Source organism: Siphateles boraxobius, unplaced genomic scaffold, assembly GCF_051911475.1.
Source record: "Siphateles boraxobius isolate OS27281-9 unplaced genomic scaffold, OSU_SipBor_1 119, whole genome shotgun sequence".
In the NCBI taxonomy this organism is placed as follows: domain Eukaryota; kingdom Metazoa; phylum Chordata; class Actinopteri; order Cypriniformes; family Leuciscidae; genus Siphateles; species Siphateles boraxobius.
The window spans coordinates 325,970-338,334 of record NW_027508721.1 but is presented as its reverse complement, the minus strand read 5'-3'; the positions used below and the strand labels follow the sequence as shown (position 1 = coordinate 338,334).

General features: G+C 35.3%; 1 protein-coding gene and 1 long non-coding RNA gene across 2 annotated transcripts; one reads left to right on the top strand and one right to left on the bottom strand.

Annotated features, from left to right (window-relative positions):
• Positions 1 to 67: 67 nt before the first annotated feature.
• On the top strand, positions 68 to 911 carry dctpp1 (dCTP pyrophosphatase 1). Its single transcript, XM_077203202.1, has one exon. The coding sequence runs from the start codon at positions 139 to 141 to the stop codon at positions 688 to 690; it is 552 nt and encodes a 183-aa protein (XP_077059317.1). The 5' UTR covers positions 68 to 138; the 3' UTR covers positions 691 to 911.
• A 2,977-nt stretch (positions 912 to 3,888) lies between these two features.
• LOC143711495 (uncharacterized) lies at positions 3,889 to 4,383 on the bottom strand. The gene is made up of 3 exons (XR_013194858.1): positions 4,361 to 4,383; positions 4,184 to 4,233; positions 3,889 to 4,020 (listed from the first exon to the last, which is right to left on the bottom strand). It is a non-coding gene; the product is annotated as an uncharacterized LOC143711495 (long non-coding RNA).
• Between the last annotated feature and the right edge of the window lie 7,982 nt (positions 4,384 to 12,365).

Sequence of the window (12,365 nt, the reverse complement as noted above, 5' to 3'; positions counted from 1 at the left end):
ACTTCAACTCCCACAATGCCAGTGACTTAACGGCAACGTTTCCGGCGATTTCTTATGACGGCATTCACAAACCGCGAAATCTCATAATAACTGTGGGGCAGTTGGTGGCGGGAGATTCACGCATGGTCCTGTACGTGAATGATCATTTTTGATCACCCCTCTATTTTCAATACTAGCCTTTCGCTCGTTTCAGTTACAATGGCACTTCAACAAAACGGGACCGCATCCAAAATGCCCAAACACAACGGCGAAATTTCCAGTCATCACCCAGCTTTAAATGGGAACGGAGAAATCAAGAGCGATCAGGCCGAGCGTTTCACTTTCACCCCCGAACCGACGCTTGAAGATATCCGCCACATGCAGGCTGACTTCACGGACGAGAGGAACTGGAACCAGTTCCACCAGCCGAGGAACCTGCTACTTGCACTGGTCGGAGAGGTCGGGGAAGTGTCGGAGCTGTTCCAGTGGCGCGGGGAGGTGGCGGAAGGTCTACCGGACTGGACAGAGCCGGAGCGGGAACACCTGGCGCAGGAACTCAGCGACGTATTGATCTATCTGGTTGAACTGGCCGAGAAATGCCATGTTGATTTACCTCAAGCTGTTCTGCGCAAAATGGCTCTCAATCGACTCAAGTACCCGGCCAGCAAAGTTCATGGATCAGCCAAGAAATACACGGAATACAAGGACTGATGTGGGTGATCTCGTGCTGTAGCCAAAGACGATCGTTACTGAACAGTATATTCGAGGGAACTGATGTTGAGTGCCTTAAGTTCCAAACTGTAAATTTCTACTGGGCTCTTAGTTGCTGATTTTATTTTCTCTCCTGTGTTTGGCTTTACTGTCCTTGGTTTTACATAAGTTTTTGTATGCAAGAATCTGTATGTAAGAAATAATGTTCGCACATTTCCTCATGTAAGCAACTTAGTTTTAAAGTTCTGTTTTTATTTGAGCAAACAAGAGCTGATATAGCTACTTGGTGCTTTTGTAGTGTTTTTGCATCACAGTAAACTGTTTTGCCGCACACGTGGTCTCTGTGCAACTTCAATCTGGAAACATACAAACTGACATTTTCAAGCTCAGTTGCATATTGCTGTACTGATACAGAATTCTTTGATTCTGGCCCTCAAGGCCCTGATGAAACACGCCTGAACAGGCAAATCAAGGTCTTCAAGTCAAAGATTATTAAAAAAAGAAGTTGCAAACGAGTTGCGAGAATATCATGGGGCAATAAAAACATTTGCTATTTTTAGTTTCAGACATTGCTAAAATGGGTATAATATTTAAAAAAAAAAAAAAAAAAAGTTTTGAAAATGAGGCAGAACTTTCCACCTGAAGTAAGATTTGTAAATTTTGACTGGCGTCAAATCGGATCCTACGTTTGTTTATTTTTTATACAGATCGTCATAAACCATAATTTGCTAGAATTATCCATAAATGCCCAACCACAACCAATTAAGCGCTGCAGTGTTGGCATATTTTTGTAGGCCAACCCTCACGTTTGTATCACCCTGGTTCCCCTAACAAAAGCCCATTATTGCAGAAAATCAACTGAAACCAACAATGATTCTTAGATGTTTTGTTAATATTCATAAATGAACAACTTTTATAAACTTTTCACCTTCACAAAGCTTCCGGCAACATTTTCAGTCAATTCAGTTCAGAAAAATAATTTTCAATTAGAATTAAAATACTGTGCAAGAGCTTGAGGATAAGGGTCAATAACATGACATGCATATTCTGTGTCCAAGTGCATTATTTCCTTACAAAATAATTTGATAAATGCATTACATGTATCACTTTATTCTATAAAACCTATTTAGTTGAAGTTTATTTTCAGTACATTAAAATTATAAATATTGTGTTATGTTTTGGTTTCTTAAACCCCCAAAATGTCAGATGGGGCAACTGTTCGCTCAAATGAACAGAAAACTATTTAAGATAGCCTAATGTTTTAATAAGAAATTCGAAATAAAATACTTTGGCATTATATGTTTGAAACCTTTCCCATAAACAAATTTTATAAATATCAGTAGTTTTAAAGCTGTTAAGATCATTGAAAAACGTTTGTCTGGCAATTTGTGAATTCTCAAATGTCAGGGTGGCACAACAGGAAACGTGTCTTTTATTATGAATTTGAAAGGTAATAATAGTAAGCATGATAATGCAGCATCCAGAATACCCCATCCTGAAAAGGTTTGTAGTTCACTTAAATACTGATAAAAATAGCTACTTTCAAGTATATGTAGGTTGGTACACTCCATGTCAGGTGGCACAATCAATATAAAACTAGGAAAATGCTATTTCATCATAAACTTCTTTGTTATATTTAAAAATTCTGGCTCCGCCCGAAATAGCATACTCTTTTATACGCATTTTGAATTGGTAAAGTAATTACTTCTCGACTGCTAAAAAATGTAGGTTCTATGAAAGTATATGTAATACACTGTATGAAATGTAATCTAGACGTATACCAGCGTTAGTTATGTCACTTCACTGCCTTTCACAAATCCTCTCCCATGGCCTGATAGTAAAGTGGGTAACACTTTATTTCGATAGTCCACTTTAGACATTCTATCAACTATAAGTAACTTTGCAGTTACATGTCAACTAACTGTCATTAGAGTATTAGTAGACTGTATGCTTAATATCTGCTAACACTTTATTTTGTTGGTCCACCAACAGATATTCTACTGACTATAAGTAACTTAGCAACTACAAGTCAACTTGTTCTCCTAACCCGAACCCTAACACCTAACCATAACCTAACAGTCTACTGACAGTCTACTACAGCCTACTAATACTCTAATGACAGTTAGGCGACATGTAGTTGAAAAGTTACTTATAGTTAGTAGAATGTCTAAAGTGAGTATCGAAATAAAGTGTAACCGTAAAGGGTTCATGCACACTTCAGAATCTCGCTGGAAGTAGCAGATCATCCAGGTACTTTTTGCCTTCTCTTTTCAATTTTCTCTTCTATGAGTAGGCTACTGTGGATTCGGACATACTTCTTTTGGCACATACTCTTTTTTGCCTACTATATAGTAGGGAAGTATGCGATTTCGGATGCAGCCCATATGTATGAACTTGCTAGCATAGGCAGAAGCAAATACAGGCATCCAAGTAGAAGCCTGTTCAATCTCAAATTAGTTTTAGAAGTCAGGTGGTGCAACTGCAATAAATAAAATAAAAAACATTATTTAAGGTAAATAAATAATACATTTAAGCTAAGATTGTCTATTAATAATCAATTTTTTAATTATTGTTCTAAAATGTTAAAGATGTTTTACACTTTCAATTATTTTAATGATAATAATTTTTAATAATAATACATTTTATATTAGGTGTATAACTATGTACTATGTCAAAAATAAAAAAAAATAAAAAATGGTTAGCAAAACAATTGTGCTGCTATTGAGGTGGGATACTGGTAAGATAGGGACATGTTTATTGGTATAGGTTTCAGGGTGGGTTGAGGTGTTAAGGGATAAGAGAAGGGTCAAAAGTAATTATAGATGCCATTACAGAAATTAATTACAGATTTAACATTTAGTCCTTTTTTAAATATAAGTACAATGTAAGACATGTATGAAAACAATAAGTGCGTTGTATTTAAATTATTTATTTAAATGTTTGTTTGTACGTATAGTTAAAAACACTTAATATAATGTGGGACACAAAGCACGACACAGAGAGCACATTAAAATATCAAGAGAATCATATCTTGTAAAAAGAAAAATGAGGTGATGAATCTTGTTTAGTAGTTATTATAGTGTTCCATTAAAGTTGATAAGCATTTAATGGTTTCAACATTTTGATAAATGTATTTTTGAGATTTTAATTTAAAATTTAATTTAATTTAAAATCTCAACTTAGAATTAAGCTTTCAGCATCTTCCTGAGCGGGAGAGTCAGCAGAAAGAAACACGTTTTCTGTGAAATTCCCTTCACTGCCGATAAAGTGCACCGTGTTAACTTTAAAGCTGGTTTTCCTGTTCTTTTCATCCGTGTCTCTGTCTTTGGCCTTAATAGGGTAAGAGGAAATAAGCACAGGGAACATACTTTATTAGAGACATTGCATTCTGACTTACACAATTACATAACAGTGGATAAATGTATATTACAGTACAAAGAGTGACAGATATAAAGAGACCTCAAATTGTCAATAAGTAAACTATCACACTTACATAAACTCTGGCGACAGATGTGCCCTTTTCTACTTTTTCAATGACTACAACTGGAGAAGCAGAAATATGTTACAACTTTTTGAAAGCATAATATACATTTACTTAGTATACATTTATGCTTTAATTCACATCAAACAGGGTCACGATGACATTTTTTAGAATGTATTTTTTTTTTACCATAGAATTCCTGCGAGGCAATACTGTGTTGTTATTCAATCAAAATAGATTACAGTGTATCTGCAGTAACCATATATTGCACTGTAGCCTATTCTAGTTCCTATTTTCTGAATGTGATGTCATGTGATTTATTTGTTTTTGATCAATTTACTACTTTTGACTAAAACACTTGTTTTTGTGTTTTGTTTTTAGAATTGAAATAAAGAATCTAGCATTCAGCATATTCCAAGTAATTATTGATGTTTTCAGGTGGAACAACTATCATCAGGTTACAACCATCTAATTTGATTTAAACTATTGAATAATAGTCAAAGTGAAAAAATGCCTATATTCTGTCTTTAAAAGTAAAATGGGATGATACTAAATAACTGGCCACTAGTCTGCATAATTATAATACATTTGGTTGTACCAGCTGACATAAAAAGAAAAACCAGTAAAAAATGTATAAAAAAAATGTTGAAATGTTATTTAACAATTGAAATTTGCTCAAAATTTGCAATTGGCTCAAAATGATGCATTACACCAATTTTGAAAAACATTTTTTTTTTAAACCTTTATTTGTCATTGACCCATAAGCACAACGGGGGTGTGAAAATGAACTAGGGAGATGAGTTTTCCATTCGGTGTGTGACGTTTAATGCCCCTGAAATTTCTGTAGTCCAATTTATACATATGTTAGCAACCGCACTTAATGAAATCTCAAGGGGGCTTTAATTATGTTTTTTATGTCAGAATAAAATGTGAAAATATCTTGATCTCATGTAAACCTCAGACCTTTTTTAAGTTATTTACTTAAGCACCTATTAAAAACCCCACTGACTTAAGGGTAATGGAACAGGAAGTGCTAAAATAAACATATTTCCAGTTTTTGGCCTACAAAAATACATTATCCCTGCAACACTATGCCCATCAGAGAATTATGGAATGACATCTGGGCTTTCTGGTTATCATCCTATAATGTTTGTTTTTCTGATAGTATGTATGCCTCTAATTAGCTAAGTAAAGGTTTGGACACCTGATGCAATTCATCAGCTTATTAGTAGAGTGTTTCATCTCCTGAGCTAAGTGTAAGATGCCTTAATACTGCAGTGCTGAGGGACCTTCAGGAAAGATACACTATTAAAGAAAGTGTCTGATACAAGCAAAGTAGACTTCTGTGACAAATAATATTAGAGTGTAGAGTACCTTAATAGATTTTTTAAAATTTTTATATTTATTACATTTTTACAGGAAACCATTTTCTTTTCAGAACTACACTTTCTCTCACTGCACTTGATCTGTTACTGATCAAGTATCACTATCAGAATAGTATGTGATCAATAGATTTGATCTTATTTCAACTCAGCGCTGGCGGTCGAAGAAGGCCATTTGCAGCTTTTCATTGTTTCCGGATTTAAAAGATTTGAGGTCTATTTACAAAAGTCTGTTTTTTTCAGAGGTTTTTTTTATTTTATCTTTGACTGCTGTTTAAACCCTTAGCAAATAAGTAGTTGTTTTTATTGCAGTATCAAGAGAGCTAAAGCATAATAAAGAAGATATGAAGAGAAGTGGAATCTCCCCGAAATTGTTGATCTATTGTGTATCTCTCTCTCTCTGCGTCTGCCATAGTGGGGGGCAGAGTGAGCTGTCAGCGTCCTGCACCATAGGGGATGCCGTACTGCTGCTTTCCTCCTCGCTCAGTGATTTCTCATGCCACTCAGTCTTTAGTAGCCAGACAGTGATTTTCCCAGCATCTGTTTTTCATTTGATGTCATCCAGATCTGAGTGTATGTATGGAAGACCCACCACCTTTGTCACTCTTTGATTTCTGCACGAAAATGTCAGTATCCAACATGTGTTCTGGCCTATCTATCTTGAAAGCTAAACAGTCTCAGAATTAGAAATTGGTGAAATGTTGATTTTAAAAAGCTGTATTTGGATGCCTAGTGTTAGAGATTTATCCAAATCCACAACAATTTTCCTTAAATGGGACAATTTTGAGCCATATCATCAAGTCTTATTTTGTCCCTGAATGAGGCGTCCACAGGGAATGAAAACACAAACTCCTCTACCCCTTACAGAAGACTTATCATTTTCTCAAATTTCTCCCAATTTCCCTGAATCACATATTTAAACAGATGATTGAGCAGCCACAGAATAGATAGGGATTTCTGTGATCAGACTTTAATTCAGTTCACCACTGAAGATAAGTGTAACAGGTTTAAAGTTCAGGGAAGAAGGAGGCAGGAACTGGCATACAATACTTTAATTCCCAAAATAAACAAAACAACAAAACGAAATTAAAGCGGCTGTCCCTACAGAAGACTGCCGTATATAAACATAATAAAAAAACACAACATAAATGTCCCAGGTCTGGTCCTCTCTCCTCATTCACTGTCGTCGCTCCTCCTTTTATCCTTCCGGAGCTCCTCCGTGAGAAACTTATGAGGCAATCCCGCCACCGGCCTCCGCCCCTCCCTGCTTGCCACAATAAGCATTTTAGAATCCTACTGAAATTTTGCTGATATATCAATGTGACAATAGTGCTTTACAGTAGAGCATCAAAAACAACAAACCTTAAAGAGGAATGGCTACTGAAACAGAAGACCATATAAGACTGGGAAAATGTTGTCTGGTCCTGATAGTAGGATGGTCATTTTTTTAAAGAATAATATGAGATTTAAATTTCAGTCTTAAAAAAATATTTGAATCTTTTTTTATTTGTTTTATTTTAGTTTCATTCTGGGTAACATTTTATTTCAATATTCACTTTAGATATTCTAAGTACTAAGTAACTTTGCAACTACAGGTCAACTGTTAGGTTAGGGTTACTAGAATAACTTGACATGTACTTGCAAATTTACTTAGTAGAATGTCTGTTGGGGGAGCATCAAAATAAGAGACAGCAGATATTAAGCAGACAGTCTACTTATACTCTATAATGACTGGTAGATGACATGCAGTTGCAAAGTTACTTATAGTTGGTAAAATGTCTAAAGTGGATAGTTTAACTTTTTTTGTATTAAACCGTTTGCACATGCTTAATAGGTTGTATTTTACATGAAAGCAGTAGTCAGGCTGTAACATCTGACTGAAAAGCTACACTTGACCCTAGTTTGAACCTCAAACTTTAATTCTCTTTATAGATATTCTGAATATTCAAGTCAGCTATTGACATACATTATATTCAATTCCATGCCTCTCTTCAGATACGACTAATCCCTGTGCAGATCTGAATCTGTTGTTCTGGGGTACCGTTTGTATAGATCCAATAGTAAAACCTTTTCCCACAGGATGAAAATGAAAGACAAAAGTGCACTTTGCAACATCCAGTCAGTTAAATCAAAGTGCTATACTGTGGAGATGGAACAGTGCTGTATGGGGAAAGAGAAGTTAGTGAATTTCTCACAATGACACTAAAGTGCCACACATTCCCACAGCAATAACATCAGCACATTTTGAGTAATGGGTCCGATGACTCCAGCCTCTGTATAAGTGGACCAGAGGGTGGATGAGTGCACACGAAACTCAGATTCTATCACTTATTTCCTGCAAAACCTTCAAGGGTCCGGTGAAAAGAGAGTCAGAAAGAAGAAAGTATACTGCAATGTTTTATCAGAGATTGAAGTAATACAAGACCATTCAACTATAAAGTTCCTGTTTATCAACAGTTTTTTTTTCTAGAACCCCCACTTCCCCTGGCCTCCCTGCAACCCCCCATTTCTAACAAACCACCAGCACCCAAGTCACCCAACCACAAGTCACCCCACCCAACCTAATGAAAGCAAACTGGTTGAAACTTAAAGGAACAGTTCACCCAAAAATACTCACCCTCAAGTTGTTCCAAACCTGTATGCATTTCTTTCTTCTGCTTAACACACCCACAAAAAATATATATATAGAAGAATGTTGGTAACCACACAGTTGATGGGACCCATTGACATATAAAGGTATACGGTATGTAGGTAACATATACCTATATATAGGTAACATATACGGTATAGTATATATATATATTTTTTTTTTCATACAGGTTTGGAACAACTTGAGGGTAAATAAATGTTGACAGAATTTTAATTTCTGGGTATCCCTTTAAACTTTATATATCACTAAATATTTTTTAAACACTTTTGCTGGAGGATTTCAGTCTTCAAGGATATTCCTGAACTTTTGAATGGGAACAAAATAAAAAGTGTCAGGATGACACAACTGTCCTGACATCATAATAAAGAAAATTGTTTCATTAAAATTATAAAATTAATTAAATTCATAATCTTTTTTTAATTAATTTTTTTTAATCGTTCAACAAATCATTAACTTATTAATATATGAAAAACTTTTTTGTACACAAAATCAAAGCCATATTACTCTCAAATCAACATGCGCAAAAAATAAATAAATAAATAATTAATAATTAATAAATAAATAAATATAAAATAACCCTGCTGGCCCTCATGTGTGTAGTTCAAAGGTCTCTTAAAATATCACACAATTTGAACTTTTTATTACAAGGCAAGGTTATTTTACATTGGAAGTCATATTTTTTAAATGTATATTTAATTATAATTAATAATTATAGATATTCATAAAAATACCCGTTAACTAAAAAATATTTAAAAAATATTTTATTTTTCTTAAAAAAACATTATTAAGCTATGTCCACTCACATTTATTTAGGTTGTGGAGAAAATGTTTTTTTTTTTACTGATGGTAACTTCTCTTTAAAATGGTATAAATGTTTTTCGAAAACAAATGAAACGAACATGAATACAAATGGTCAATTTCTAAGAACTCGACACAATTACTATTAAAATTAAAATGATAATTTTTCCTTTTCTTTTTTAATAAATACTCATTATATGTCATTGACAGATTTTCCCATTTATTTATAATTTTTTAGTCATTCCTCTGTATTGTCTAAATTTCCTGCCGTATCTAATTTCTTATGAGATTTTATTATTATGGTTCTGTCTGTCTTTATTATAAATGAAATGAAAAATACAACAAACAAAAATCACCCCAGAATCTCTGAAATTGTTAATATTTGTGATGCATATGGAGAGATGCTTTTTATCTATTACTGCAGTTTCCCTCTCAGGATTTAAGACTCTAACTGACGTCTCTCTTGAGAGGGCGGCAGACCATAATGGCAATCTTGTATTCAAGATAGTTGTTGCCATGTAGGACTGTTGCTATGGAAGAGATTCCAATTGACTTGCTGTACTAGCAATCAGAACAGACCAATGCTGTCTGAAAAACTACCACCAGAGGGCATTTTTCACACGAGACATTTTGCTTGTGATATATAACTGAAATGAATTGAGTTTATGATTCATATATGCACTTTGCTTGCAGATATTTTCTTTACTCATGTGAGTGGATATTGCATTTCTACATTAAGACACTTGTTTGAATACACACACAGAACTGATGACTTTGTTAACACACACATGCTTGATTTGCAAAGATCTATCACACACATTAGATCAACAGAGAGGTAAAACCTGTTATTGAAGCTGTCTATGGCATAGTATCTTGTCAGTGAGAGTACACTGTATCAGTAACTACGCAGCTGAATCACAGATGGTGCATTTTCCCTTTTAAATAAAGGATTGTGCTAATTTCTCTTGTGGAGGCTTGAAGATCTAATGGTTTGGGATGAATTTTAAGGTTGCGCAGTGTTAAATAGTCTGTCACGCCAGAGAGGCAACCTCTACAATGTCATCATCACCATAAAAAATACAGCTGTCAAAAACAGATGGGCTCTATACACTACATCCAAGTATTAACTGATCATGCATCTGTGCTCTGTGTGTGTGTGTGTGTGTGTGTGTGTGTGTGTGTGTGTGTGTGTGTGTGTTGTGTGTGTGTGTGTGTGTGTGTGTGTGTGTGTGTGTGTGTGTGTGTGTGTGTGTGTGTGTGTGTGTGTGTGTGTGTGTGTGTGTGTGTGTGTGTGTGTGTGTAAACAACTGAGGGTGTGCCTTCTGCAAATTCTCTGAACACTCAGGTAGCAGGGCCTGAAGGCAGAATTTATGCTACTCGAGACTAAAGATGAATACAGATGAAAAATGGACACCGTCACATTAAATACAGAACCAAAGTATATAGGCAGCACAGTTTTATACAGTAGATGTCAACCATGTAAGTATAGAGCAGAACACACAGAATGCAATAGACAATTTTATTAAATTATCTTTGGCATTGCAAATACTATAATTGGGGGAAGCATATCCCTCCACCCTCAGAAATAATTAAACTGGTCCCCCAAATTCCCCAATAATGTTTTGAGAGATCATTATATTTTAAAGATGATTATTCTTCTTGATTGCGATTAAACAAAGAGAAAATAATGTAGCTGTCTGTGAAATAAATAAACCGTAAATGTGGTAAGTTTGACATTAGGCCACACTTAAGTGAACAATACTGACACATTTTATACTCATTAACTCATTACTCATTACTCACTTAAATTAGAATTTTAAATTTATTTTTATTTTAGGCTTTTATCCACATATAAAAATTCATCAAGAAATGGAAGCTCAAGCATGTTCACTTGACGTGTGAAAACAATGAGGTTCATTCTCGTGTGTAACACATGCTGTGTGTTGTTTGAAAAACAACAAACAACAGCAGAAAAACATGCTGTTTGAGCTTCTGCAAGAACCAGTGAGGTTTGTTCTCGCAAGTCAAAGAGGTTCATTTGAGCTCGTGTTATGTTCACTGATCAACGTTTAAATGTGAATAAAAGATTAAATTAAATTTGTTTATTATACAAAGTGACTCAATACTGAGTCTCAGACAATTTGGACTAAACCGCTGTCTATGGAGGGGGAGAAAGCACTCAGATTTCATCAAAAAGATCTTCATTTGTGTTCCGAAGATGAACGAAAGTCTTACAGATTTGGTAAGGTGAGGGTGAGTAATTAATGACAGAATTTTCATTTTTATGTAACTATCCCTTTAAGGTTTTATGACAAACGAATGATTGACGTTTTTGGAAAGATTCATTTTAAGCTTTCAACAGGTATCTAATATAAGTGTATTCGTGTCAACTAGGTATTTGGAACCTTGTCATAGGCTCTACTTGTGAAAAGATGAGATTTATAATGTGTCCCTCCACTTTCAGATCAGTCCACTGTCCCTAAATAGACCTATATTTTCTTTAAAAAAAACCTCCAACAAATCTCAAAAGTCAAATCTGATGCAATTCGTGGAGGAGTCTCCTCAGCTGTTTTGTCCTCCTCCCTCTCTGTCTGTCGTATCACACCTCCGTGTTTTATTTTTCGCTCTGGCCACATCTTTTCCCGGCTGCCTCATCTTTCTCTTGATCTGACAGGTCATTGCTCATGCCATATCGGGGCAGGAAACCTCACACATCTTCCTGCAGACACGAACAGTGCAATGGAGCAGCATAGCTTTGATTACCTGAACAAATTTACCCTTCTCAACTTTAAGATATCGGCAATGCATGCAATTTAACCTACTGCCTAATTGCAGCTTGGTGCGATTATGTCTTCTCACCACAGCATGTGCAATTCCTTGAGGGGCAATGAGTAATGCTGTTTTCCCAGCATGCTATTTTCAGGGATAACAAAAAAGAGGTCCCTTGCCAATTCATACTTGATAGTGAAGTTAAAACTCCCATATATCTGCTGGAGATTTGGCCACTTTGCCAGACGTAGAGCTTAGCTTGAGAACTTGGTGTGGGAGGGATTCACTGAGATTGCAGATGAAATGGGAAACCATAGACCGTGACAACAACTTTCACTGTGGAACTTTATCTGCAGATGCTAAAGGGTGGAAACTGTGAGTTCAATTTTTATTAAAGTAAGGCAACACAAAATTAGCTAATTTCAATTAGCATCTAACATGATAAACATGATGAACTTAAACTTAGCTACAATGAACAAAGCTAGACAAAAAACAATGGTAACATGAGGGATATACAGTATAGGCTACATAAGACTTAACAAGACACACCTAAGAGCAATGAACAATGAACCAATGACCAAACAGAACAGAGAAC

Bases quoted from the DNA above. Each gene is read 5' to 3' on its own strand.
- dctpp1 (XM_077203202.1), top strand. From the start codon at position 139: ATGATCATTTTTGATCACCCCTCTATTTTCAATACTAGCCTTTCGCTC.